We start from the raw sequence: 27,911 nt of genomic DNA on the forward strand, positions 1-27,911 counted from the left end.
TTGAATCAAGGAAGTTTATTCTAACATGGTGTATTTATACATGTAGTGCAGGCAGCTGTTTCAATTACATCATGGGTATGGAGAATGTTACAAGGGGAAATGTTGAAACTATACACTGATGTTACAGCTAATTAGCACTGAGGCATAACAGACAATTGCTTTGGGAAGTACAAACAGTTACCAAATAGCAATATAAAAGAATAACATCTGTATTGTGTATCTATAGGACATCACAAGTTATAGATTATCCCATTCAGTGGAGCGCAGGGGGGTGTACTTTAATCGGTCAGTTCGAATTCCTCTAAACCCTGTTGTTCTCGAGGAAACCATTGGCATTGCAAGCACCGAAGAAGCGCTGATGGTCTCCTCCCCAAGGCCAAGTGACATGGAGCAAGCCGACTGCAAATAAGATCACTTGAGGAAGGCATACCTACATCAACGCAAAAACATACCTTGATCTACAAAAAAACGCACTGACCTTTGCCCTCGACAATATGCGTTTTGCTTTCACTCTTACTGAGGTTGAGAATGAGTCCATATCATCTAGTTCCGTCTCCTCCATCGGCAACTTTCTTGGCCTGCAATTTCCTGGTACATGTGCTTCACTGAAAAGGCAAGGTAAAAAGACATTCACTGTAAAATGCAATAAGCATAAGGTTTAACTAGTGGAAAAGAAGAGATAGCAACAAGAACCTGTTCATATCAATTGTCAGGTCCTTTTTGGAGTTAGAGTCATCTTTGGTGTCAGCTACTGAGAATTTCCATAGTCAAAACCATTTTATGTTGATGTAAAAGCACATGAAAATCAACTTATTGCAAGTGCCCACCTTTATTTTCATCAGGTGCTAGCAGGGATATGCCTATGAAGACAAATGTCATGCCCAACACGAACATTATTATCCTGAGCGTATCGAACACCTAGGACAAGTAAAAAACCTCAGTTTGTGCATGAGCAAATGCAAGATTCACTTGCCCTCGCAAACAGAAGATTCACTTGCCATTACAAACATTCATGAATAAGAACTTACTTGATACTCTTGAAAGTAAACAAATCCTGTACAAATAGAGAAGAAAGTCCATGCAATCTGAAACATTGGGACAATCAGTATTGCATCAAACAGAGATAGTCCTTCATTCAGCCTCGCCATCTGTGCCACAGTAGTCAGATTACACAACAATATCAATCACGACAGAATGTATCATTGTCTCAGAATAATGCATTAGCTTAGTGTCTGCACTAGATTACCCAAAATCCAGCTGTACAGAGAAATAACAGAAGAATTGAGTATGTGAACCAGCTGTGGAATTGGTATCTGCTGCTCATGGTCAGCCTCAGCATGTTAGACCTAGTAGTAACCAGAGAAAGGTGGGGAGCATTGCAAGGTAGTCAGAAACTCGCAATCAAAGAGGATATGCATGTCATATGCATAAATCTCGGTCAAACCTACAATGATTTCGCAAACAAGACGGAGCAAGACCCAATGGCACCAGATACGATAGCGTAAGAAAAGGGCAGCAGTGTTCGCCAATGTGTGCTAGTATCTTTTGCATTATCTGAAAGAATTGTCTCTCCACTCCTGCAACAGAGTATTGTAACAGGTAAGAAACAACATAATTAAATGCTTCTAAAGAGGCTAGGCTTTAAGAGGACAATTTCACCTATAGAGATATTGACTGAGTGCAACAACAAAGACCAATGACATACAATAGAGAACAAAGACCAAGTTGCTGTATTTCGCAATCAGCTGCTCCGGAGTATAAACTGTCCACGTATTTATATCATCAGAAGATTTACTTACAAGTTAGAACACACATAAAGATAAAGCTGCGGGCTTACAGCTATACATCGTAATAGTATATGCTGCACCCAAGGTTACATGCTCCCTTGCAGGAGTGATGGTGTTACAATTGGCATGAAGACAAAAGCACACCAAAATAAAAAACTAAAACTAAATTTCCTTACTGAAATACTAGTCTATCAGGAAACATACAATATAAATAATGTATTACATAACTCATACCAGGAGATTGATGATTGCCGAAGGAAACCAAGAAGACATTGCCAAAGACAATAAAAGTTGTGGCAACCATGACCCTGAAATAAAGTAAAATCTTATTTAGTCTCATTTCATGATTCAATGTATTCATTCCAATATTCATTTGACGTGGTCCCAAGAAGCTAAACATACATACTTCACTGAAATGGTCTTGTTCAACACAACGTAGGCAAATGCAATATTGGATACAAACTGAATTGATCCAAGGGCTGCAAGAAGTGACTGCAGTAAAATTAAACAACCAATCATTTTCCAAATCACCGGAGTCACTAGAATGGAACTGGATATGAAAACCATCATATATAGGACAAATGTTTTCTACCACCCGGAGTATTTGTCAAACCAGAGAGTATGTATGCACATCATGTACTCCCTCTGTCCCGAATTACTTGTCATGGAAATGGATAAAAATGGATGTATCTAGAACTAAAATACGTCTAGATACATTCATTTCTGCGACAAGTAATTTCGGACGAAAGGAGTACTCCCTCCGTTCCTAAATATATGACCTTTTAGAGATTGTACTATAAACTACATAGGGATGTACATAGACATATTTTAAAGTATAGATTCACTCATTTTGCTCCGTATGTAGTCTCCTAGTAAAATCCCTAAAAGGTCTTATATTTTGGAACGGAGGGAGTAGTATATAAGAATATTTGGGTAATATATATACCACTTTTTAGGTAGTATGTACTGTTTTTAGTAGATTGTTTTATACCGGAAATTGCTTTTGGAGCTCAGCCTCCATGGAGGCCTTTAAATTTGAATTTCAAATTTCATGTAAATTCATATTTTTACATTTTAAAAATTCTGAAAAAAATACAGAGATAAGTGAGGGCATAACACACATGTGTAAATTTTTAGAAAAAAATACGTTGAAACGAGGGCTGGACAAAAAAAAACTGAGGCTTTTTAACACATGATACTATTCATCGTTCCAAGCCCTGAATTTGTCTTTTTGTGCAGATCGTATTTTAAGGTATTTCATCCCAAAATTTTAGACACATACACATAACATCCTTCTTTACTTGCATTTTTTTTTCAGGATTTTTTGAAACCGAAAAGTTCGAAATTTGAATTTCTCAAAAATTTCGGCCTCCAAACGTCCATTCTCGTTTTATACGTACAAATATGAATGTATTTTCAATATATATAGTAACACTATTCATCACTCAGGGTGTAGAATAAGTTATTTTGCACCCGATGTAATTTTACGACCATTTCATAAAAAAATAAGTTTGGTATACAATAGTTACATTCATATTGATTCACTACACAAAATTGGGCATAAGAAAAGTAAGATATGAGCCATAAGAGCACAAAATTACATTCATATGGATAGCTTGTACTGATGTAATAAGAGAGTATTTGTCGTGGGTATAAGTCTGACAGTAGATGTGTAGGGTACGAAAGGATGGGCAGAGCCTTAGCTACGGCGAGGTTGTATGAGTTCAGGCCCCTCTGCGGTGGAGGTAATAGCCCTACGTCTCAGTGCTCTGGGAGCTTGTTGTCGAGTGGAATATGAAATACAATGAATTGCTCACCCCTGCACCAGTGGGGGAGGGCGGCTTATATAGAGTGCGCTGCCCTCCACAACGGTTCGGTGCACAGGGGTGGAGTAGTGGCGAATAAATGCCTACGTTACAGGTAACGTATGTCTTAAATGCTAACAAAGGCACAGGGAAACATACGACCGTTTCCCTCCTGGGGGGTTACGATGCACAGACTAGAATCCAGTCGGTTAGTTTGATATACTCCGAATGCTCACCTCCGACTGGATGGTGGAGGGTCCGTTACCGACTGGATGAGGGGTAGTCCTTGGGTAGGACCTACAGAACAGGCCTATGACCCTACCCTAGGACTATAACCCCATCATTAGTCCCCGAATGGATTGGGGTTGGAACGACGAAGCGATGCTTGAAGTACGGATCCGACTGGTACGGATGCGACTTTGGCGTTGCTTGCCTCGATCCATTTTATCTTCTCTGACCAACGATCCGAGTGGAAGTATTTGTGAAACAAACTGTCGGAAACCGAGTGCTTCCGTGGTATCTTCTGACGTGACCAGTCAACTGACAGCAGCGGATTTTCCGGGATCCTCAAATTTCGGTTACCGCGCGCTCAGCGGGGATGACAACATCGCGCTCGTGGTACCTGACGCCTCGATCCCCGCGCCTTCATCTTCTCCACTGATATCGCCGCGACCAGTCGGGGGATAAGATTTCGGAGCCACTTGCCAGTGACCAGTCGGAACCTTACTTAAACCTCAGCGGCGAGGGTTTTTTTCGTAACACTCGTCGGATATCTTGCACTTGCATGCTCCGCTCCTCTCGCCACCCCCTGCGCATCTCAAGCTCCTTCCTCCTTCTCCCCTGCGCACCCTCCGCCATGACCAAGGGGCAGACTAGCAAGCTAGAGGCGAAGAAGAAGGGAAAGGCGGCGGCTCCTGCTCAGTGGCGGCAGCGAACGCTCCCGGCGGGGTGGATCCAGGGAGATTTTTGTGGAGGATGACGACTAGGGAAGGTCTGAACAAGCTGCGGTGCCTATCCTTGAGGCTGTTCCGCCGGTTACCACTCTCGCCACGGACGCGCCGCCGACTGAGGTGATGCCGTCGACTGAAACGGCGTTGATCGCTGCTGGACCGACTGGAGCGGGCCTTGGGATGCCAAAAGAGCCTCCTACGATGCCAGGCCCGTCGACTGTCGAGTACAACGTCCAGCGCCTCCCAGAAGATCAGGTGGGAGCTGCCAAGGGGTCATGGTGCAGGCGGAGCTGATGGCGGGAGAGGCCAAGAAGGCGTACGACTCCATCGCGTCCCTGTACCAGCGAAGCTTGGAACTGCGGGACGATATCTGAGTAAGTGGGCTAGTAAGTATTTACTTTTCTCTTGTAACCCACTGGGTGTGCTCGGATATCGTATGATTTTTGCAATGGGTTCACTAAGAGTGAACCCAGTGGGTGTAACCCCCGAGACTTCTGTCGAGTGCTTGCACCGGCAGTTGTCTTTATACACATTTTTTGTTGACTTGAGCAGATCAAAAATTAATCTGTTCGAATGCTAACAGTTGGGGCACTCGGAGTGCACCTATTGAATGAGTCCCCGAGAGTAATTTTACTCAGGTCGGGTAGTAGTAGCCTCATAGGCTTAGGTGTTGTCATGTAGCTCAATAGGGCGGACCTGTTTGAGTTTAGTGACCCCACTGGGTGTAGTCCCCGAGACCGCTGTCGACTGCTTGCGTCGGCAGGGGCCTGAAGAACTTACATTTTTTATTGTTGAATTTGTCTGGCCGTCTCTTGGCGCTGACTGACAGAAAACTTGAGAGATGGGGACAGCGTACGAGACTCTTAGGGCTAAAAAGGTTCAGTTTGCTGGTGAACTGGATGCGGCAATGGTTGCAATGGCTGGTATGAAGGATGTTCTGGCGGAACGAGAAAAGTCGTTGGAGCAGGCCCGTGAGGCGAACAAGGCTTTGACTGCTGAGGTGGAGAAAATGGGGAAACAAAGGACGGAGCTGATGGGGCAGATGAAGGTGCTAAACAGGCGGTGCATAGCACAGGAAAATTACGTCAGTGATTGGGTCCGGAAGATGATAGCGCTTCTGGGTGGTAAGTCTTGTTTTTCCGAGTGCTTGTGGACCGTGCATTTCATTCTGCGTTGACTGTTTGGTCGTCCTGTCTTTGCAGATTTTTGCATGGACGCTGAGGTTGAAGCAGCTGACGTTGAGCGGTCGATGCTTGAGAACATTCCACTCGACGAGGACGCCAATCAAGATCTGCTCCGAGCGCACATTCGGCTGGGCAAAGTTGGACCTTTCATCGGTCGACTGAGAGAAGTCGTCGGCCGAATCGACAAGGAGCTTTGGCCTGAAGACAAGTCTCGGCACGAGATGGAAGGCTTGATGACTCGCCTGGAGGAGGTCCCGAACCGAGTGCAGTCATGGAAGAAGTCTGCGGCTCGCTGTGGTGCGGACGTCGCTCTGTCTCTGGTCCGAGTGCATTGCAAGGAGGTGCGCGAAGAGAAGCTGAAGGCGTTGCAAGTCGCGAACACGAAAAAGTTTCGATTCGAAGACTTCATGGAGACCTTCCTTGAGAGCGCCACCCGCATCGCCGACGGGATCGACCTCGATACATTCGTAGAGCCTGCCAGTCCCATCACCAGTCCTGACGACGCTTGAGAAAACTTTTACCTCGGTATGCCGAGTGTTCATTGTAATAAACTTTGGCCACTGCTGTTGGCCGTCACATTCTTGGTTCGGTGTGGATAAGCTTGATCTACACCGAGCCAACTATCCTAAGGTGAACTTTGAATTTGAATCGAACCTTTTGCTCTTCTGTTGCCAAAGAGTTGCTGATACGAATTTGGCTCGTGTTTTTGTTTGGCGTTTCTTGGTGAAGCCAATGGCAAACATGCGGAGCATGTAATTGTTAGTTGTCTTGACATCTGCATGAGCCTCACTGAGGGTCTGCTGAGTTTCCGAATGAATCTGCAGGATACACTCGAAGGCAATAGAGTACTTAGGCAATTCGTGATCGCGGCTAAGTCTTCGAGTGCGACTGTTAGGTCATACTCGGAGCGGGTTGTTACTCATGTAATTGTCAGTGGTCTTGACATCTACATGAGCCTCAATGAGGTTCTGCTACTCATGTAATTGTCAGTGGTCCTGACATCGACATGAGTCTCACTGAGAGCCTGTTGAGTCCCCGAGTGTATCTGTAGGATACAGTCGAAGGCATTTTAGTACTTAGGCGATTCGTGATCGCAGCTAAGTCCTCGAGTGCGACTGTAAGGTCGTACTCGGAACGGGCTGTTACTCATGTAATTGTCAGTGGTCTTGACATCTACATGAGCCTCAATGAGGTTCTGCTAATCATGTAATTGCCAGTGGTCTTGACATCCACATGAGCCTCAATGAGGGTCTGCTACTCATGTAATTGTCAGTAGTCTTGACATCTACATGAGCCTCAATGAGGTTCTGCTACTCATGTAATTGTCAGTGGTCTTGACATCCACATGAGCCTCAATGAGGGTCTGCTGAGTCCACGAGTGTATCTGTAATACACTCGAAGGAAGCTTTCTCATTTAAGCGATTCTTGATCGCAGTTAAGTCCTCGAGTGCGACGGTTAGTGCACGCTCGGAGAAAATTTGTACTTAGGCGATTCTTGATCGCAGCTAAGTCCCCGAGTGCGACGTTTAGTGCATACTCGGAGAAAGTTAGTACTTAGGCGATTCTTGATCGCAGCTAAGTCCCCGAGTGCGACGTTTAGTGCACACTCGGAGAAAGTTAGTACTTTGGCGATTCTTGATCGCAGCTAAGTCCCCGAGTGCGACGTTTAGTGCACACTCGGAGAAAGTTAGTACTTAGGCGATTCTTGATCGCAGCTAAGTCCCCGAGTGCGACGTTTAGTGCACACTCGGAGAAAGTTAGTACTTAGGCGATTCTTGATCGCAGCTAAGTCCCCGAGTGCGACGTTTAGTGCACACTCGGAGAAAGTTAGTACTTAGGCGATTCTTGATCGCAGCTAAGTCCTCGAGTGCGACGTTTAGTGCACACTCGGAGAAAGTTAGTACTTAGGCGATTCTTGATCGCAGCTAAGTCCCCGAGTGCGACGTTTAGTGCACGCTCGGAGAAAGTTAGTACTTAAGGCGATTCTTGATCGCAGCTAAGTCCCCGAGTGCGATGTTTAGTGCACACTCGGAGAAAGTTAGTACTTAGGCGATTCTTGATCGCAGCTAAGTCCCCGAGTGCGACGTTTAGTGCACACTCGGAGAAAGTCAGTACTTAGGCGATTCTTGATCGCAGCTAAGTCCCCGAGTGCGACGTTTAGTGCACACTCGGAGAAAGTCATTACTTAGGCGATTCTTGATCGCAGCTAAGTTTTCTTTCTTTCTTTTTGAGACCGGAGCCTGCGACCGCGGAAGAATTTTGAATCTGCAAAAACTCAATCTGCTTTGTATTATTTCACCAATACTTGTTCTTTACATAGCTTCAGTCGACGGTCACGTGTAGAAGCGCTTCAGGAGATCTCCGTTCCATGCTCGCGGCTCATCTGTTTTCCTGTCGATGTTGTAGAGTTTGTATGCTCCATTGTTCAGCACCTTGGAGATGATGAAGGGTCCTTCCCAGGCGGGAGCCAACTTGTGAGGTCTTTGTTGATCCACTCGGAGCACCAGGTCGCCTGCTTGGAATGTACGACTCCTGACGTGTCGCGCGTGAAAACGCCGCAGATCTTGCTGATAAATGGTTGAGCGAGTCAGTGCCATCTCGCGCTCCTCCTCTAGAAGGTCCACTCCGTCTTGCCTTGCTTGTTCTGCTTCAGCTTCGGAGAAGAGTTCGACTCGTGGAGCATTGTGGAGCAAGTCACTCGAAAGGACCGCTTCTGCTCCGTAAACGAGGAAGAACCGTGATCGCCCTGTAGATCTATTCGGGGTTGTGCGGAGATCCCAAAACACTGAAGGTAGCTCGGTGACCCATGCGCCAGCGGCATGTCCCACCTCTCGCAGGAGTCGGGGCTTCAAACCTTGCAGAATAAGTCCATTTGCCCGCTCTGCTTGTCCGTTTGTTTGAGGATGCGCCACAGATGCAAAATCCACTCGGATACCTTGGCTTGCACAGAAACCTTTGAATCTGTCCAAGTCAAAGTTTGTCCCGTTGTCCGTGATTATGCTGTGAGGTACCCCGAATCTGGAGATGATGTCCCTGACAAACTTGATGGCTGTTAGGGCGTCGAGCTTCTTGATGGGCTTGGCTTCAATCCATTTTGTGAACTTGTCGACTGCCACCAACAGATGTGTGTATCCTCTTTGGCCTGTCCTGAATGGACCGACTGTATCTAATCCCCATACCGCAAACGGCCAAACAAGAGGGACTGTCTTCAACGCAGATGTTGGCTTATGGGACTTGTTGGAGTAGAACTGACAGGCTCCACATCGGTCGACCATATCTTTAGCCATTTCGTTCGCCTGTAGCCAGAAGAAGCCAGCTCTGAATGCTTTGGCGACGATTGCTCTTGAAGAGGCGTGATGACCGCAGGTTCTGAATTTCTTTCAGGATTAACTGTCCCTCCTCTGGGGAGATGCATCGTTGAAGAACGCCTGAAACGCTTTCCTTGTACAACTGGCCATCAATGACAGTGAACGACTTTGACCTGCGGACTATCTGCCTGGCTTGGACTTCGTCTTCTGATAATTCCTGCCTCAGGATATATGCAATGATCGGCACAGTCCAATCGGGGATGACAGCAAGAATTTTCATGATCAGATCAATCACAGCAGGTACGTCGACTTCAGTCGGATCTGTCGAGCTCTTTGGTTGTACTGGTTCCTCTGTGAAAGGATCTTCTTTAACTGAGGGAAGGTGGAGGTGCTCAAGGCAGACGTCACTCGGGACTGATCTCCGAGTGGATCCGAGTTTTGCCAACTCATCAGCTGCTTGGTTCTTCAGTCGCGGAACATGGTGGAGTTCTAGACCTTCAAACTTCTTCTCGAGCTTCCTCACTGCATTGCAGTATGTGGTCATGGTGGGGTTCCTGACGTCCCACTCTTTCATCACTTGATTAACCACCAAATCCGAATCGCCATAGACCATCAGGCGACGGACGCCGAGTGCGATGGCCATGCGCAATCCATAAAGGAGAGCTTCATACTCTGCCTCATTGTTGGAGGAATCAAAGTGTATCTGCAGCACATACTTGAGTTTGTCGCCCTTTGGCGATACAATCACAACGCCAGAGCCGGAGCCATTCAACATCTTGGACCCATCGAAGAACATTGTCCAATGAGCCGAGTAGATGTGGGTCGGTTGCTGTTGTTCTACCCATTCTGCTATGAAGTCAGCCAGAGCTTGAGACTTTATAGCTTTCTTGGCCTCGAACTTGATATCACAGTACAACATCTCCATTGCCCACTTCGCCACTCGGACTGATGTGTCCCGATTATGGAGGATTTCCGACAACGGAGCATCAGAAATGACAGACACCGAGTGGTCTTGGAAATAATGAGCCACCTTCTTCGCAGTCATGTAAATCCCGTAGATAAGTTTTTGATAGTGGGGATACCTCTGCTTGGAAGGGGTCAGGACTTCGGAGACGTAATACACTGGCCGCTGAACTTTGTATGTTTTGCCTTCTTCTCGTTCGACTGTAAGAACAATGCTGACGACTTGATTTGTAGCCGCGATATACAGAAGAAGGGGCTCTTTACTGAGCCGAGCAGTAAGAACCGGCTGGGTGGAAAGTAGGACTTTGAGGTCGTCGAATGCAACTTGGCTTCATCTGTCCACTCGAAAGTATCTGATTTCTTCATGAGTCGGTACAGAGGGAGTGCTTTCTCGCCGAGTCGACTGATAAACCTGCTCAAAGCCGCTAGGCAACCTGTGAGCCGTTGAACATCGTGTATTCTGACCGGCCTCTCCATTCGGACGATGGTCCCGATCTTTTCGGGGGTTGACATCGATCCCTCGTTCGGAAACGAAGAAACCGAGTAACTTTCCGCTGGAAACGCCGAATGAACACTTGGCGGGGTTGAGCTTGATATCGTACCTACGAAGGTTGGCGAATGTTTCTGCCAAGTCAGTCAACAGGTCGGAACCTTTGCGTGACTTGACTACGATATCATCCATATACGCCTCCACATTCCGACCGATCTAGTCGAGGAGGCATTTTTGGATCATGCGCATAAAGGTAGCTCCTGCATTCTTCAAACCGAATGGCATAGTGATGTAGCAGAAGCACCCGAATGGGGTGATGAAGGCTGTTTTTAATTCATCGGGGCCATACAGACGGATCTGATGATAGCCCGAGTAGGCATCAAGAAATGACAAACGCTCGCAACCCGCGGTCGAATCGACAATTTGATCGATGCGGGGGAGCGAAAAATGGTCTTTCGGGCAGACCTTATTGAGATGCTTGAAGTTATTGCCTCTCTACTCTCTGAAACACAGCACACACGAGAGATTTTGCGCAGCGAGCTACATGCTGCTTTTCTGCTTTCTTCTCCTTTTATTCCTTAACTGAAACGAACGTGCCGCGGTTCCAGCGCTCCGACTGGATCGTGCCATCCCACGATCGAGCACTTGGTCCACGGCGAGCTAAAACTCCTCCCAGATCGCACGAACGCGTCTTGCGGGAGGGACTAACTAACCTGACAAAAAGGAAATGCTAACTGAACCTATCTGCTAACTGAACTAACTGAAGACTAAACTGAACCTGCTAGCTAACCTAGCTTATTGTGCAACAAACTCCCCCTAAGCTAGGTTTGCTTGCATCTGACGACTCCTACTCGATCACGCATCTCCTGGAAATGGATCCGACGGAGCGCCTTGGTGAAAATGTCCGCAAGCTGATCGCCGGTCCGCACATACTGAACATTGATGCTGCCGTCCTCGACGCACTGACGGATGAAATGGTAGCGCAGCTCAATGTGTTTGCTCCTGTCGTGGAAGACAGGGTTTTTGCTCAGCGCGATCGCTGACTTGTTGTCGATGCAGAGCCTGATGGCGCCGTCGTCACGCCCAAGTAATTCTCCGATCAGCCGCCTGAACCAGATGCCCTGACAGGCAGCTCCAGCCACGGCGACGTACTCCGCTTCGCACGAGGAGAGTGCGACGATCTTCTGCTTGGCTGACTGCCACGACACCGGACTGCCTCCGAGGAAGAAGATGGTGTCGCTCGTGCTCTTGCGGTCATCCAGGTCTCCCCCGAGGTCCGAGTCGCTGTAGCCGACGAGCTCTGCGCCGCGCTCCTGCCGGGCATAGCAACACCCTAGTTGCCGTGTGCCGGCGATGTACCTGAGAAGCTGCTTCACAGGGCCCAGTGTTCGCTCGTCGGTGCCTCCATGAACCTGCTGACATACCCGACGACGTAGGTGATGTCAGGTCGCGTATGGGTGAGGTAGCGTAGGCTTCCCACCACGCTCCTGTAGTATGTGGCATCCACGAGTTCGCCGGCCCCCTCCCGCCTGAGCTTGAGGCGCGGCTGCATCGGCGTGGCCACGGGGTGACAGTCGGCCATGTCGGCCTTCTCTAACAGCTTGCCGGCGTACGAGGACTGCGCGATGACGATCCGGCCCGGCCTTTGGTCCACCTCGATGCCGAGGTAATAGCTCAGTAGTCCCAGATCACTCATCTTAAAGAGCCCCATCATCTCCTTCTTGAACTCAACGATCGCCGCCGTGGACGCTCCGGTGATTATCAAGTCGTCCACGTACACGCCCACCAGGAGCCGTCCGCCATGGCCAGCGCGCGTGTACACTGCGTGCTCGGATGGGCATTTCTCAAAGCCGAGAGCATTGAGGCTGTTGTCGAGCTTCGCGTACCACGCCCTTGGTGCCTGACGCAGCCCATAGAGCGCTTTGTGCAGCCGGAGCACCTTGCTCGTCGCGCCGGCGTGCTCGAATCCGGGAGGCTGCACCACGTACACCTCCTCCTCAAGTTCGTCGTTGAGGAAGGCCGATTTGACATCCAGGTGGTGCACCTCCCACCCTTCCTGTGCGGCTGCGGCGAGCAACACACGCACGGAGTCGAGACGGGCCACCGGGGCGAAGACTTCTTCAAAGTCGATGCCGGCGCGCTGCACAAAACCCTTCGCCACCAGATGGGCCTTGTGTTTGATCACCTCGCCGGCGGCGTTCCTCTTCTCCTTAAAGACCAACTTCAGGCCGATGGGTCGGTGACCTGCGGGCAGATCGCAGAGAGACCAGGTCTCGTTGGACTCAATGCACCCCATCTCTTCGATCATCGCTGCCCGCCACGCCGCATGAGGCTCCGCTTCTACGAACGTCGCCGGCTCTCCCTCAGGTAGTAGGAGGAGATGCTCTGTCCTCCCGCCTTGCGCCGCGCCAAGGTTGACCAGATCATCCAGGCGGCGAAAGCGGTGCACGGCGTCAGGATCGTCTGCGTCGTCGGACATGTCCGCATCATGAGGCGGCGGGGTTGCGAACTGCACATCCTGCCAGACAGGAGTGGCAGCGGACGCGCCGCCTGCTGCTGGCGAGTTCTCTGTCCCGGCAACGGAAACGGGGTGTGGCGATGTAGGCGTGCTCAATCCAGCTCCCCCGGTGGTAGGTTCGGGTGACGGCGGAGCAGAAGTTCTTGCCGGCGTGACCACATCTTCAAGGGGTCCTCCATATGCCGAGAAGTCGACGACGAAGGAGCCGCCTGCGCCCGCCGTCTCGTTGCTCCAATCCCAGCTCGCGCTCTCGTCAAACACGACGTCGCGGGACACGTGCACCCGACGCGTCGCCGGGTCGTACACCCTGTACGCCTTGGAGCCGGGCTCATACCCGATGTGTACCATGGGAGTGCTCCGGTCGTCCAGCTTCTTGAGAAGGGGGCGCGCGCTCTTGACATGCGCCACGCACCCGAAGACGCGCAGGTGGCTCACCTCTGGCTTCCTGCCGTGCCAGGCCTCGTACGGAGTCGCCCCGTCCACGCTGCGCGTGAACGCCCGGTTCAGGAGGTAGACGGCCGTGGTCACCGCCTCTCCCCAGAAGTAGTCCGGCATGCCCTTGGCTTTCATCATGCTCCTTGCCATGCCCACCACCGTCTGGTTGCGCCTCTCGACCACGCCGTTCTGCTGCGGTGAGTAGGGCGCGGTCAGATGGCGTTGGACTCCGGTGGACGCGAAGTGCTTTGCCAGCGCCGTGGACGTGAACTCTCCACCGCGGTCCGTCCGCAGTGTGCCCAGCTTACGCCGTGCTTCTGTCTCAACACGCGCCTGGAATTCCTTGATCGCTGCCGCGGCCGCGGCCTTGCTTGTCAGCAGGTTGAGCCACATGTAGCGGCTGTGATCGTCCACGAGAAGGAGGAAGTAGCGCCGTCCTCCTGGTGTCGCTGGCGTGATCGCTCCGCAGAGGTCCGCGTGGATGAGGTCGAGCGGCGCCTCCGCTCTGTACTTGGCCGTCTGGGGAAACAGCGCCCGGCGTTGCTTGCCGGCAAGGCACGCCTGACAGAGCTCTCCGGAATGCTCAATGCCTGGCAGCCCTCGCACCATTCCTCCCCGCGCCATCCTCTGCAGAGCATCGATGTGCAGGTGGCCGAAGCGGGCGTGCCAGCGCCATGACACGTTGTCCGTGCGCGCACCGAGACAGACCGGGCGCACGGGGTGAATGTGCAATTTGTACAGGCGATTTGGAGATCACTTTACCTTGACAATTAGGGCGCCGCGGCGGTCGTGGACGGAGAGGATGCCGTGGTGGACGTTGATGTCGCAGCCGTTCTCGTCGAGTTGTCCGAGGCTCACCACGCTGCTCTTGAGCCTGGGGATGTAGTACACGTCCATCAGGGCGCGTTGCGCTCCCCCGTCGGTGGCGAACGCGACGGTGCCGCGCCCTTCGATCTGGACCACCGAGCCGTCCCCGAACCGCACGGATCCGGTGATCGCGTTGTCGAGCTCGGTGAATGCCGCGCGGTCGCCGGTCATGTGGTTGGACGCGCCAGTGTCCAGGTACCACACTGGGTCCGGGGCGGCGTCCCCTGTGGCTGGAGCGACGCTGGAGTGCTCCTCGTTGAGGAAGACAGCGGCCTGGGGTGGATCGCGACGATCATCGGCCGGCGACTCCGTCTGGATCGGGTGCACGAGCTCGACCACCTCGGCGAACAGCATCTGAGGATCGGCCTCCTCATCGGCCTGGGCGAGAAGGGCCTCCTCCTCCCTCTTCTTCCTGCATTCGCGAGCCCAGTGGCCCTTGATGCCGCAGTATCGGCACTTCTCCTTGTCCCCGCCGCTCTTGTTGGGGTAGTCCGCGCCGCGCGCGGCGCCACGTCCGCCACCGCGGCCCCTTCCTCGGCCACGGCCGCCGCCCTTGCGACAGTTGTTGTTGCCGCCCGAGGCACGCGGCTGCAGTTCGTTGGCCTGCCACTCCTCCCGAGTGAGAAGCAGCCGCCCACCTTGGCTGCTGCTGCCGCCTTGTGCGTCGTCGAGGCGGTCCTGCACGACGCGTAGTCTGCCGGTGACCTCGTCCAGAGAGAGCGTGCTGATGTCCAGCAGCGTCTCGATCGCGATCGCCACCTGCGCGAACTGGGGTGGAACCACGCGCAAAAACTTGGCCACTACCTTTGATTCTTCCATGGTGTCGCCAAGGGCGCGCAGGCCGGTGACGATCCCTGACAGGCGAAGCGAGAAGTCGTCGATTGTCTCACCGTCGCGGAAAGTGATGCCTTCGAAGTCACACCGGAGTTTCTGCGCGTCGGCCTCGCGCACACGCGTGGCACCGAGGCGCTGCAGGGCGATGGCGTCCCACGCCTCCTTGGCGGTCTCCTTCTCTCCCACCGCGAGCAGCACGTCCGAAGGGAGGCCGCGCAAGATGGTGATTATCGCGTTGCGCTCGTGGTGGAAGGAGACGTCGCCATGGGATACCGCCCCCCACCAGCCATGGGCCTGAAGGTAGACCTTCATGAGCAGAGCCCACTCGGCGTAGTTGGTGCGCGTCAGCATCGGGAGCGCGCCCGAAGAGGGCGCCGGCTGCACCATCGGCTGCATAGGCATGTCGCCGCGGCGGCGAGTTCGTCCCCGATCCTGGGACGGTGCACGGAGGCGTGGAGGGGTCTGCGAACGCCCTGAGCCGCTCGCGAACGTCCTTGCCGCGGCCTCCGACGTCCTTGACATGGCTCTGATGCCACTTGTTGCCTCTCTACTCTCTGAAACACAGCACACACGAGAGATTTTGCGCAGCGAGCTACATACTGCTTTTCTGCTTTCTTCTCCTTTTATTCCTTAACTGAAACGAACGTGTCGCGGTTCCAGCACCCCGACTGGATCGTGCCATCCCACGATCGAGCACTTGGTCCACGGCGAGCTAAAACTTCCTCCCAGATCGCACGAACGCGTCTTGCGGGAGGGACTAACTAACCTGACGAAAAGGAAATGCTAACTGAACCTATCTGCTAACTGAACTAACTGAAGACTAAACTGAACCTGCTAGCTAACCTAGCTTATTGTGCAACAGAAGTCGATGCACATTCGAAGCGACTTGTCCTTCTTGGGCACCATGACAACATTGGCGAGCCACTCGGAGTGGTGTACCTCGCGAATGAAGTTGGCTGCCAAAAGCTTGGCCACTTCTTCTCCGATTGCCTTCCTCTTGTGCGCGGCGGACCGACGCAGGCGTTCTCGGACAGGCCGAGCGATGGGATCCACATGCAGACGGTGCTCAGCCAACTCCCTGGGTACACCTGGCATGTCAGAGGGCTTCCATGCGAAGATGTCCCAGTTCTCACGGAGGAATTGAGTGAGCTCGGCTTCCTATTTAGGATCGAGGGTGGTGGAGATGTTCGTCAGGGCAACAGTGTCGTCTGTCGGGTGGATGCTGACCTTCTTCGTCTCTCCCGCCGACTGGAATGCAGACTCCGGAGCTGGCTTCTTCGCACGCATCAAGTCAGCAGGGTCGACTGTTTTCTTGTACTCGTCAAGCTCGAGGACAGCCATCTGCTGATCGACGATCCTTGACCCCTGCTGCAGACACTCTTCGGCCCGCTGTCGATTGCCTGTGATAGTGATCACGCCTTTCGGGCCTGACATCTTTAACTTCAGGTACACGTAACATGGACGGGCCATGAAACGTGCATACGCCGGGCGGCCCAGAATTGCGTGGTACGCGCTCTGGAAGTCCACCACCTCGAACATTAGCTTTTCCTTGCGGTAGTTCTTGTCGGAGCCGAAAACGACATCCAACGCGATCTGGCCGAGTGACTTGGCCTTTCGTCCAGGGACGACTCCATGGAACTGCATGCTGCTCTCGCTGAGTTTGGACATCAGAATGCCCATCCCCTTGAGAGTGTCGGCGTACATGATGTTCAAGCCACTGCCGCCGTCCATGAGGACTTTGCGCAGTCGGACTCCTTCCACCACCGGGTCGACAACCAGAGCCTGTCTCCCTGGGGTGGGTACGTGTGCTGGATCATCCGACTAGTCAAAGGTGATCGCAGTCTGAGACCATTTGAGGAACTTGGGGTTGGTAGGGGTGGCCATGTTCACCTCCCTGTTCACCAGCTTCAGTCGACTCTTGCTCTCAACGTCAGCAAAAATCATCAGTGTTGCATGGACTTGGGGGAACGGATCCTCCTCGTCCTGTTCATTGTCCTTTTCACTCGGTTGCCCTTCGCCGAACCCCTGGATCAGGAGGCGACATTGCCGAGTGGTATGCTTCGGATATATGGCGTTGCCCTCTTCATCCATCTTCGTATGAATCGGACATGACTGGTCCAGGACGGGATTATTGAACTGCTTCTTCTTGGGGGTGAACTGAGCCTTCCCCTTGCCCTTGAACTTGGCGTTGGTAACAGCTGCAGCTTCTGCCTGCAGAGTGGACGGAGCTTTTTGCTTCTGCTTCCGAGTGTTACTCCCATCTCCATCGGCGACTGTTTTGGGCTTGCCGCTTCGGATGCGGTCCTCTTCTTCGCCATTTGCATAGCGTGCCGCTATCTCCATCATCTTGCTCATGGAGATGTCGTCTGTTCGGCCGAACTTCAGGTACAGATCCATGTACCGCACGCCTGCCTTGAAGGCGCAAACTGCTTGATGCTCTGTGACGTTCTCCACCGTTTGGTAGAGGGTCGTCCAACGCTGAATGAAATCGCGCAGGGGCTCATTCTGCTTCTGGACACAGTGCTGGAGCTCTACGAGGCCAGCAGGGCGCTTGCACATCCCTTCGAAGGTCCTGATGAACACTCGAGCCAGATCTGCCCAGTTGTAGATGCTTGAGGGGGCCAACTGGTTCAGCCACACTCGCGCCGAGCCGTCGAGCATCAGAGGGAGGTGCTTCATGGCGACGTGGTCGTCCCCTACTCCGATCTGGACTGCCACTCGGTAATCATCCAGCCACGTTTCTGGCTTGGATTCTCCTGTAAACTTGTTGATCCCCGTCGCCAATCGAAAGTTGGGAGGGATATCAGCCGAACGGATGGCTCGACTGAAACACTCGGGACCAGAAACGATGGTCTTGTTTCCACTCGGACGGTCAATATCGTGACCATCGCGGTGGGCTCGGCCCCTGTCGACCCTCCGCTGGGCGATATGCCCTCTCGCGTCGGGCCTTGGGTCGTAAGTGTCACCGACTGAACACCGATCATCATGATGTCGGAGCCCGTAGGGCCCATCCCGCGGAGGGGTGCATGAACGTCGACGATCTTCGGGATTTATGGAACGGCTGCCTCCCCTGTGTCGCTGATGAGAACCAGGGCCATGAACTGACCGATGCGTGTTCGCATGAACAGAACTATTGTGGATCCTGTTGTGCGACTGGGAAACCGCCGAGTTTTGCTGCTGCGCCGTATGCAGCAGGGCACGGATTTGTTCGATCCCCCTGCCAGCCTCTGAATCAATCGGCTGAAGGGAATCGGCTATCTTGGCAGCGGCAGCCAAGTTGAGGATGGGCGTGCGAAACAACTCCAAGTTGCTCCGCCGAGTGTGCCGACTGGCAGAACGGCGAGGTGGACGGCGAGCGCCAGATGTTTCGCCGATCTCATGCTCGTTCCGGCCAGCTTGGCGGGGACTTTCATGGGAGTTGGCCATGTGTACTTCTGCTGCAGGCCCACGACCCAAGTACTCAGAAGGGATCTCAGTCGGAACCGAGTCCGAGCGCTGGGACGGCGGGGCAACCACAACCGACTCTAGGACCGCCACTTGCGAAGACGCGTTCTGGCGCGCCTGGGCGTGTTGCACCCAACGCTGGAGCCGCGGACAGCGGGACCGCTTGTTGCGGCGCGCGACGGCGACGTAGGCCGACACCGGAGCCGACTGCTGGAGAAGAAGAATGCCGCGGGCGCCGGCACGGAAGTGCGTAGCTCCGCGACGGGGAAGCGCCTCGACGTCGAGAGGTGCGTCCCGAAGCCATGCCGAATCGTCGACGATGAAGGAGAGAGCGCCGAAGAGGATCTCGTGACCCATGCTCGAATCTCCGCCGGACGACATGACGAAAAGATGTAGTAGCAAACTCGCCGGAAGTCGCTTAGACGCCTGCCCCAAGATGGGCGCCAACTGTCGTGGGTATAAGTCTGACAGTAGATGTGTAGGGTACGAAAGGATGGGCAGAGCCTTAGCTACGGCGAGGTTGTATGAGTTCAGGCCCCTCTGCGGTGGAGGTAATAGCCCTACGTCTCAGTGCTCTGGGAGCTTGTTGTCGAGTGGAATATGGAATACAATGAATTGCTCACCCCTGCACCAGTGGGGGAGGGCGGCTTATATAGAGTGCGCTGCCCTCCACAACGGTTCGGTGCACAGGGGTGGAGTAGTGGCGAATAAATGCCTACGTTACAGGTAACGTATGTCTTAAATGCTAACAAAGGCACAGGGAAACATACGACCGTTTCCCTCCTGGGGGGTTACGATGCACAGACTAGAATCCAGTCGGTTAGTTTGATATACTCCGAATGCTCACCTCCGACTGGATGGTGGAGGGTCCGTTACCGACTGGATGATGGAAAGTCCTTAATTCAGTCAGAACTGACTAAGGGCCTTGTCCCTTATGAGGGTTAGTCCTTGGGTAGGACCTACAGGACAGGCCTATGACCCTACCCTAGGACTATAACCCCATCAGTATTCTTCACCCTAGAGGCCAACATATGCGGCAAAGTCAACTAAAGCTGTTATGTAGGACTAATACAAAAGCAAGAGGGGGGGTAACAATCCGTCTTTACTTTCAGTTGCATATGCACTAGTAGTCCAGTACACATAATATAGTCCATTCTCATCCATATCATTCATTAGTCTTCCATTCTAACTAACTATAGTTGCTGCGAAGAGAAGGTAATAATCCAACCTGTGCGGCATATGCGAAGGACATGAAGTTTAGGCAGTTCCCCACAGCGAAAAAGAGTATACCTGGATGCATTTTTAAATTATTAATTAGATATGACAGTTTCCTGTTATTTTATCAAATACAAAAGTGAGTGAATAGGCTTATCAGACAGCATTACCTATTCTCCAAGTCTGGAAATACATAACTGATTTTGGGACAAATTTGCCATCGACTTGATTGTTACTTGAGTACAACTTTTCTCTCTGACAAAAACAAAAACAATCTTAAAATATAATTCTATAAGTATGTTCTTTCATAGAATGTTTGGCACAGTAAATAATATGCTCAAACAAGATCAGGGGGTAAACAGATAGATGCATGCAGAAAGAATGAGTACATCATTATGAGTATTTGTTTGGAAAGCCATGCAATATATGCCATGTTGTCTGATTGTTTCACATAAAGGAGGTGTTGTCTGATTGTTTCACATAAAGGAGGTGTTTGGTTGGGGTTCTGTTAACGTAAATGGTAACGTAATGAGGTTACACCGCATTGTGGCTGTAATGGGACTTTTGCTGGTTTTGTTTGGTTCACTCCGGTAACGGTAACACAGAAGGTATACAATCGAAGATACGAGAAAAAGAAACCTGCAATTAGGGATGCTCTAGTGTCTGTGATTATCTTGCTCCACGGAGAGATCACCATGGACACTAGGATCTGAGGTTTTGACAACGATGGTGGTGGCGGCGGCACAGCTACAGCAACAGAGAGGTGGCCGTGATGGTACGGCAGCAGTGTTGGCTTTTGAACGTGCGTATGCAGCTGTACAGGCGTGCCTACGCGATTCTTGCTTCGGCCGGCTACTTGACGGAACTTGCGTAACTAGCGACACGAATAAAACTGATCGATGGATTTGATGGCTAAAGGCCCGTGTCGAGCCTTTGCTTTTGTATTGCTTTTCGTTTTTCTGGTGTTACAATCAACACCCCTAGGGTGTCTTTTATACACGTCCACAAGGGATTATGGAAATAGACTAGGACTAGGAATCCTAATACTACTAGGACTCGGTTTGGCTTTCTTTCCTAATCCTACATGAGCAACATGATTAACATCTACATTCACCTCCTTAATCTTGTTGCTTGACTTCACTTCTTGCACTCCGATTTTCCTCCTCATCTCGATGAACTTCTGTCGACCGAGGGACTTGGTGAAAATATCGGCAAGTTGGTCTTTCGTGTTCACATGTTGAACCTCGATCAACCCTTCTTCAATGCACTCCCGGATATGGTGGAACCGGGTATCTATGTGCTTGCTCCTTTCGTGATGAACCGGATTTTTGCACAACGAGATTGCAGCTTGGTTATCGATCTTCAGTGACACCTTCTGCACCTCCTGCTTTGCAAGAATAGCTAGGAGTCTTCTCAGCCACACTGCTTGACAAGCCGCCGTGCTTGCCGCTATGTATTCTGCCTCGCATGAAGACAGTACCACCACCTTTTGCTTCTGAGAATTCCAGCTAATCGGATTCGGGCCAAGGTAGAAAACCATGCCCGTTGTGCTCTTTCGGTCATCAACATCACCTGCCATGTCGCTATCTGAATATCCACGAAGGATCAATCCTTCCTTTCCCTTTCTGTACGTGCAGCCAAGATTAATTGTGCCTTTCACATAGCGTAGAATTTGATTGACCGCGCTCATGTGTTCGGTTGTCGGTTTCTCCATGAAACGACTCACGATCCCGACTGAATAAGCCAAGTCAGGTCGGGTATGCACCAAGTATCTTAGGCTACCCACAACGCTTCGATACATTGTGGTGTCCACCGGTGGATTTGAGCTACGCTTGCTCAACTTGTGACGTTGGTCCATTGGAACTTGTGTCGCGTAGCAATCTGACATGCCACACTTGTCCAATAACTTGACCGCGTAAGCCGATTGACATAGGGAAATCTCTCCGGAGCTTTGCTTCACTTCAATGCCCAAGTAATAGCTGAGTAATCCCAGATCACTCATGCTAAACTTGTTCTTCATTTGCGCCTTGAAACGTTCAATTTCTTGTACGCTATCTCCGGTGATAATCAGATCGTCGACATAAACTCCAACTAGCAGGTTTGAGCCTTTGGAGTTCTTTGTATAGACTGCGTGCTCGAGGGGACATCTCTTGAACCCGAGCGAGACCAGACTTCGGTCTAACTTTGAGTTCCAAGCTCTTGGCGCTTGCTTTAACCCGTAAAGTGCCTTCTTGAGCTTGTAAACTTTCCCTTCTTCGCCTTTCTTCTCGTAGCCGAGGGGTTGTTCCACGTACACTTCTTCTGTGAGATCGCCGTTGAGGAAAGCGGATTTAACATCCATATGATGAACCTTCCAATCCTCTTGTGCTGCCAAAGCTAGAAGCACTCTCACCGTCTCGATTCGAGCAACCGGTGCAAACACCTCATCATAGTCAACTCCTTGACGTTGAACGTAGCCCTTTGCAACGAGTCTTGCCTTGTACTTCACAATGGCACCCTCCGTGTCCTTCTTTAACTCGTAAACCCACTTCAAACCTATCGTCTTTTGGTTTGGAGGTCGGGTTACCAAAGTCCACGTGCCATTGCTCTCAATTGCCTTCATCTCCTCATCCATGGCGTGCGTCCAGCTAGGACTTTTTCTCGCCTCTACGAAGTTCGCCGGCTCCTCAACTCCGAACAGACATAGTCCGGAGTACTCGAGCGTAACTGGCTTTGTGTACTTGTAGACTTTCTTGAGGGTCTTGTAGCGACGAGGCCCTGAGGAGTCCGTTGTGGCTTGCGAAAGAGGCGACACAAATTGTGTCGGTGTTGATGCACTTGAGGAAGACGGCTGAGACCTTGGTGTGTCATCGACATCCGTGTCGTCGGCGTAGTCGTCGTGACCGTGACCATCATCTTGATTGTCGTCGTCACTATGCGCCTCGTTGTCGATGTTGTCGTCGAGATCTCCGCATGTGTCGTGCGCGGCGTTGTCGCTATCTCCTGGCGACCTATGCGCGTCGTCGTCGGTGTCGGCACCATGATGATCACTACCATTGTGGTCACCTTGGTTGAGCGTTTTGCCAATCACCTGGACATCCTCCCCTGCATCATCATCAGTTGGAAATACAACTGCAAATATGTTACTGTTTGGAGCATCGTCGGCTGCGGCGCTCCAATTCCACGCTTGGTTTTCTTCAAACACGACGTCGCGTGAAATCCGTAGACGCTTGGTTTGTGGATCGTAGAAACGGTATGCCTTGGTGCCAGAACTGCTCTCGTATCCGATGAACACATCTTGGTGCTACGATCGGCAAGCTTTGAGAGATGTGGCTCCGCCGTCTTCACATGTGCCACGCACCGGAACGTCCGTAGATGAGACACATTCGGCTTACGTCCGTAGATTGCTTCATACGGAGTCTTGCCGATCACCGCCTTCGTTGGAGCCCGGTTGAGAAGATAGACCGCCATCGAGACAGCTTCTCCCCAAAAAATCCCCGGCAGGTTCTTGCTCTTGAGTAAACTCCTTGCCATGTCAACCACGGTTCGATTGCGCCTTTCAACGACCCCATTCTGCTGCGGCGTGTAAGGTGCCGTGAGGAACCTCTTTATGCCAATCTTCTCGCAGTAGTCGTTGAACTCATTCGACGTAAACTCTCCGCCGCGATCTGTCCGTAGAGCGTGAACCTTCAGCTTGTGTTCCATCTCCGTTGCAGCCTTCAGCTTCTTGAATGCTTCAAACGCCTCATCTTTAGACCGTAGGAGAACGACCCACATATATCTCGAGTAGTCGTCTACCACAAGGAAGAAATACTTCTTTCCAGCGTGAGTTGCCGGGGTGATAGGGCAACATAGATCACCATGGAGCAGCTCGAGTGCATCACTTGCACGATAGGTAGACTGAGCAGGGAATGGCCTGCGGTGCTGTTTTCCAACCAAGCACCCGTCACATACTCGATCAACATGGTCGATAACTGACATCCCGGATACCATCTCCATCTTTGACATCTTCAAGGCGTAGAAGTTAACGTGTCCAAATCTAGCATGCCATAACCACGAATCATCATCACTCTTGGCGAGCCAACACTCCGGTTAAGATTGATCAAGGTTGAGGATATAGAGCCTATTCCGTGTGCGATTAACACGAGCTAGCACGTTTCGGAGGTTGTCGAAGATCGTCATCACTCCGCTCTCTATATTCACCTTGCATCCATTCTCGTCAAGCTTCCCAATAGAGATGATGTTGTTGCGCAGCCGTGGGATGTAGTACACTCCGGTGAGTATGCGATGTTCGCCTGTGAGACCCTCAAAGAGGACAGATCCTTGCCCGCAAATCTCCACAGCTGAACCATCACCGAACTTGACCGAGCCTTCAACATCGTATTCCAGCTCGAGGAATTTCTCCTTGCACCCCGTCATGTGGTTACTGGCACCTGTGTCGAGATACCACGACACGTTCTGATCACCGGATAACTTTGGTGTCACTTTTTCCTCATGAAGTAGCACCTTCCGGCTTGGTTTCACAACCACCGTTTCAGCGAGATCACAAACTTCGGCCATCAGAAGACCTGGACCTTCGTCTTCCTGCTTTGCCAAATTTGCCTTGATCTCCCGCTTGTTAGGCTTTGGACAATCCATCACAAAGTGACCCATCTTATTGCAGTTATAGCACTTGACCTCGGACAAGTCCAAGTTCCGTGGTTTCTGCTCTTTAGATTGGCCCGCCTTACCACGACCTTGTGGTTTGCCTTTTCCTTTGCCTTTTCCATTTTGTCCATCGCCCTTCGTGTTGCTTGAGCCTTCGCCACCGTCACGCCTTCCTTTGCTACTTGGGGCCTCCCAATCTGTGCGCGAGTACATGAGTTGGTCACTACCTCCTCCTTTGCCTTTCCGACAGCCACGAGCATTCTCTTCCCATGTCCGCAATCGTCCGATCGCCTCCGTTATGGTCATGTCGTCGATGTCGTAAAGCTGCTCGAGCGTGCCGATGATGTACGTGAATTTATCAGTGACAGAACTGAAAATTTTCTCCACGATCTCGGTCTCATCGAGCTTTGCACCAAGCGCGCGGATCTCTCCCACCAAAGTAGTAAGACGCATGGCGTAGTCATTCACAGATTCAGTTTCCTCCATCTGCAACTTGTGAAATTGGCGCTTCAGCACTTGTGCCCGAGCCTTGGTGACGCGATCTTCTCCGATCCTCATCTCCTTGAGTGCGTTCCACGCCTCTCTTGCCGTCTCGAACTCCGCCAATGTCATCAGCACGGAATCCGGCACAGACTGGGCTATGGCGGCCATGGCACCTTCGTCGCGCTCCTCGTCGACGTCGTCGTCCGTGATGGCCTCCCACACTCGAAGGGATCGAAGAATAATCTTCATCTTCACCGCCCACACGCCGTAGTTGGCGTCGGTGAGCATCGGGTACTGGATGGGGATGTTGCGATGCGCCTGGACGTTAGCGCCGCTCGTTCCTCCACCACTGGTTGCTGACTTGACGCCCTTCTTCACCTTGTCGCCGTTCTTGTTCGCCTTGGCACCGCCGCTGCCGGACTTGACCGACTCAGCGTCGCTGTCCGTCATCGTAGATCGTAGATCGTCGAGGCTCTAGATACCAATTGTTGGCTTTTGAACGTGCGTATGCAGCTGTACAGGCGTGCCTACGCGATTCTTGCTTCGGCCGGCTACTTGACGGAACTTGCGTAACTAGCGACACGAATAAAACTGATCGATGGATTTGATGGCTAAAGGCCCGTGTCGAGCCTTTGCTTTTGTATTGCTTTTCGTTTTTCTGGTGTTACAATCAACACCCCTAGGGTGTCTTTTATACACGTTCACAAGGGACTATGGAAATAGACTAGGACTAGGAATCCTATTACTACTAGGACTCGGTTTGGCTTTCTTTCCTAATCCTACATGAGCAACATGATTAACATCTACAAGCAGCGGTGGTGTTCCAGCGGCCGTGATGGAACGGCAGTAGCGATTGGGGGGGGGGGGGGGGGGGGCTTTGGCGGACATGATGGTACAGCAGCAGCGGTGGTGGCAGCATTCCAGCGGCCGTGATGGGACGGCAGTAGCGATGGGTGGGGGGGGGCTCCGGCGGACATGATGGTACGGCAGCAGCGGTGGTGGCAGCATTCCGACGGCCGTGATGGAACGGCAGTAGCAGTGGTGGCGGGTGTCCGGCGGCCATGATGGTACAGCAGCAGCAGTGGTGGCGGCGGCGTTCCGACGGCCGTGATGGAACGGTAGTACCGATGGTGGCGGGGGGGGGGGGGATTCCGGCGCCCGTGATGATACGCCAGCAGCGGGAGGCCCCCGGCAGCTGTGGTGGTACGGCAGCGGCGCTACGGCGGCCGTGTGCGAGGCAGACACAAAGACGTGAGCGAGAAAATTGGATCGGGGTGGGATCCCTTAACAGCCAGGGGTGGGTGTAATCAATTTTGTATAGCACTGTAATTGGATTACACCGTATCGGATTCCCATCCCAACTCAACCAAACGCAGGTAACGGTTTTGCATGGCGCTGTAATCAGGTCCCGGCCAAAAAGTCGTGAAACAAACACCTCCAAAGTGCAAGTTACTGAAAACAAGTTGCCCACCTGAACTTGAGGTGACAAATCACAATCCTAATTCAATATTAGGAAGTTTTCTTATGGCAAAAATAGCTAAAAATGATACATACCATATGGAACCCAGATTTAATTTATTGGAGTTAAGTAGATAGGTAAATTAAGAGCAGTTATGCAATACCCACCTGATCATGGCCCAATTTGAGAAGGTTAGTACCAAAATTTATGGCAACACTACCCACGATATTGATCAACGCTCCTATAATCCAGTCGGCCATGAGTCGAGAAGGAATAAATCCCTCTTACAAATATATGGCATACTCCTCCAACAAGCCACTTGTAGAACAGCTCATTTCACATGTCTTGCTGTAACCAACTGGAAGTGTTTATTTTGCTGACCGCTCCACAAGAAATAGTATGGAGATGAAACCTGTGGTGGATGACACCGCCACCTGCAAAAGGAAGGGCGCAACTGGCATGTGAGTCAGATGAGTTAAAGATGATTTAACACTCACAAAGAGCATCATTTCGTGTCCAAAGATGAGCTAGCACACCTTGAGAAGCTGGCCAATGTAACAGCGAGAAGCTACAACATTACTGGCTGTGCATAGAATCTTCTGGCAAACATTGCCAGAGAGGACAACAAACTTTATGTTAAACAACTGCAAGCTACAATAATCCGTCCACATTTAGCTGCCCAGTCTTCAATAAGCTACTCCCTCCGTAACAAAATGTAATACGTTTTTTATGCCCTATGCAAAACCAAAAAAAGTCTTACATTTTGGTACAGAGGTAGTATTGTTTATTCATTATTTGAGAACTGCGCAAGGCTAACATCCTACCATTTCGGGGAGGTAAGAAGGGTCACTCCCCAAATTGATGACCAAATGTAGCGGGCTTTGCCGATTAAATACTTTGTTTGGGCAATTAATCACAAGATCCATTATCTCAGGCTGCGGCAACGTGAACTGATCCACTGGAATAATCATAATAAGGGCTCATTTGGTTGTTGGGGAGTAAAAATCCAGGGCAATAAACCCCTAGAGAGAGATTTTCCTGTGCATAGGGGATCCCTCCCAACCCGCGGGAGATGTTCCCACTAACCAGGTGCCCAAACTGAAAAGAGTAGGGAAGGAGATCTCTCACAAGAACAGGTGGGTAGAAGAGCAGGAAGAGGGGATAACCTTGGTTCAAAGAGGAGGACAAGGACCTGGCCGTCAACGTCGCCGGAGGTGACCGGAGCTGGGAGAGGGGAGATCCGAGGAAGGAGGGGCGGAGCGTTGAGGCGGAACACTGGAGGGAGGAGGCCCGAAGCGTAGCTCTGGTCGCCGGCGAAGAAGCTGGTGGGCGGTGCGCTGGATCTTCGTTGTTGTCGCCTCGCTTCCGCTTCTCTCGTCTCGTCTCAAGCCGTGGCTTGTCCTCCCGAACCCTCGAGGCGTGGATCTCTCCTCCGTGGAAAAGACATGGATCGGCCCGATCTGCCCTCGTGGTCTCTGCGCCCCGGTTTTTGCCGGGGATCCCGGGGGATGGGGCTACCCTGGCCCGTAGGCCTCCTTCCCTG

At 51.6% G+C, this 27,911-nt stretch overlaps 1 protein-coding gene across 6 annotated transcripts; it reads right to left on the minus strand.

The window, feature by feature from the left end:
- On the minus strand, window positions 1-27,911 carry LOC123401313 (probable magnesium transporter NIPA8). Of its 6 annotated transcripts, XM_045095090.1 has the most exons (15): window positions 27,535-27,909; window positions 26,905-26,967; window positions 26,536-26,802; window positions 19,971-20,055; window positions 19,814-19,875; window positions 2,194-2,279; window positions 2,022-2,095; window positions 1,660-1,762; window positions 1,449-1,577; window positions 1,247-1,346; window positions 1,029-1,148; window positions 828-918; window positions 694-751; window positions 479-605; window positions 1-399 (listed from the first exon to the last, which is right to left on the minus strand). In XM_045095090.1, the coding sequence occupies exons 3-15, from the start codon at window positions 26,626-26,628 to the stop codon at window positions 238-240; spliced, it is 1,290 nt and encodes a 429-aa protein (XP_044951025.1). In that variant the 5' UTR covers window positions 26,629-26,802; window positions 26,905-26,967; window positions 27,535-27,909; the 3' UTR covers window positions 1-237. The 6 variants fall into 6 exon arrangements, with proteins under 6 accessions (XP_044951025.1, XP_044951026.1, XP_044951024.1 ...); XM_045095091.1 differs by lacking the exon at window positions 26,905-26,967 and having other exon boundaries at window positions 694-748; window positions 27,535-27,911; XM_045095089.1 differs by lacking the exon at window positions 26,905-26,967 and having other exon boundaries at window positions 27,561-27,909.

Source organism: Hordeum vulgare, chromosome 6H (assembly GCF_904849725.1).
Source record: "Hordeum vulgare subsp. vulgare chromosome 6H, MorexV3_pseudomolecules_assembly, whole genome shotgun sequence".
Lineage (NCBI taxonomy): Eukaryota > Viridiplantae > Streptophyta > Magnoliopsida > Poales > Poaceae > Hordeum > Hordeum vulgare.

What these genes read in the sequence shown, in the direction of transcription:
- LOC123401313 (XM_045095089.1), bottom strand. Translation starts at nt 26,628, where the DNA reads ATGGCCGACTGGATTATAGGAGCGTTGATCAATATCGTGGGTAGTGTT. An exon ending in TTTCCAGACTTGGAGAATAG is followed by an intron (nt 19,876 to 19,970) that starts GTAATGCTGTCT and finishes AAATGCATCCAG; the next exon opens with GTATACTCTTTTTCGCTGTG. An exon ending in GCATATTGTCGAGGGCAAAG is followed by an intron (nt 400 to 478) that starts GTCAGTGCGTTT and finishes TCTTATTTGCAG; the next exon opens with TCGGCTTGCTCCATGTCACT.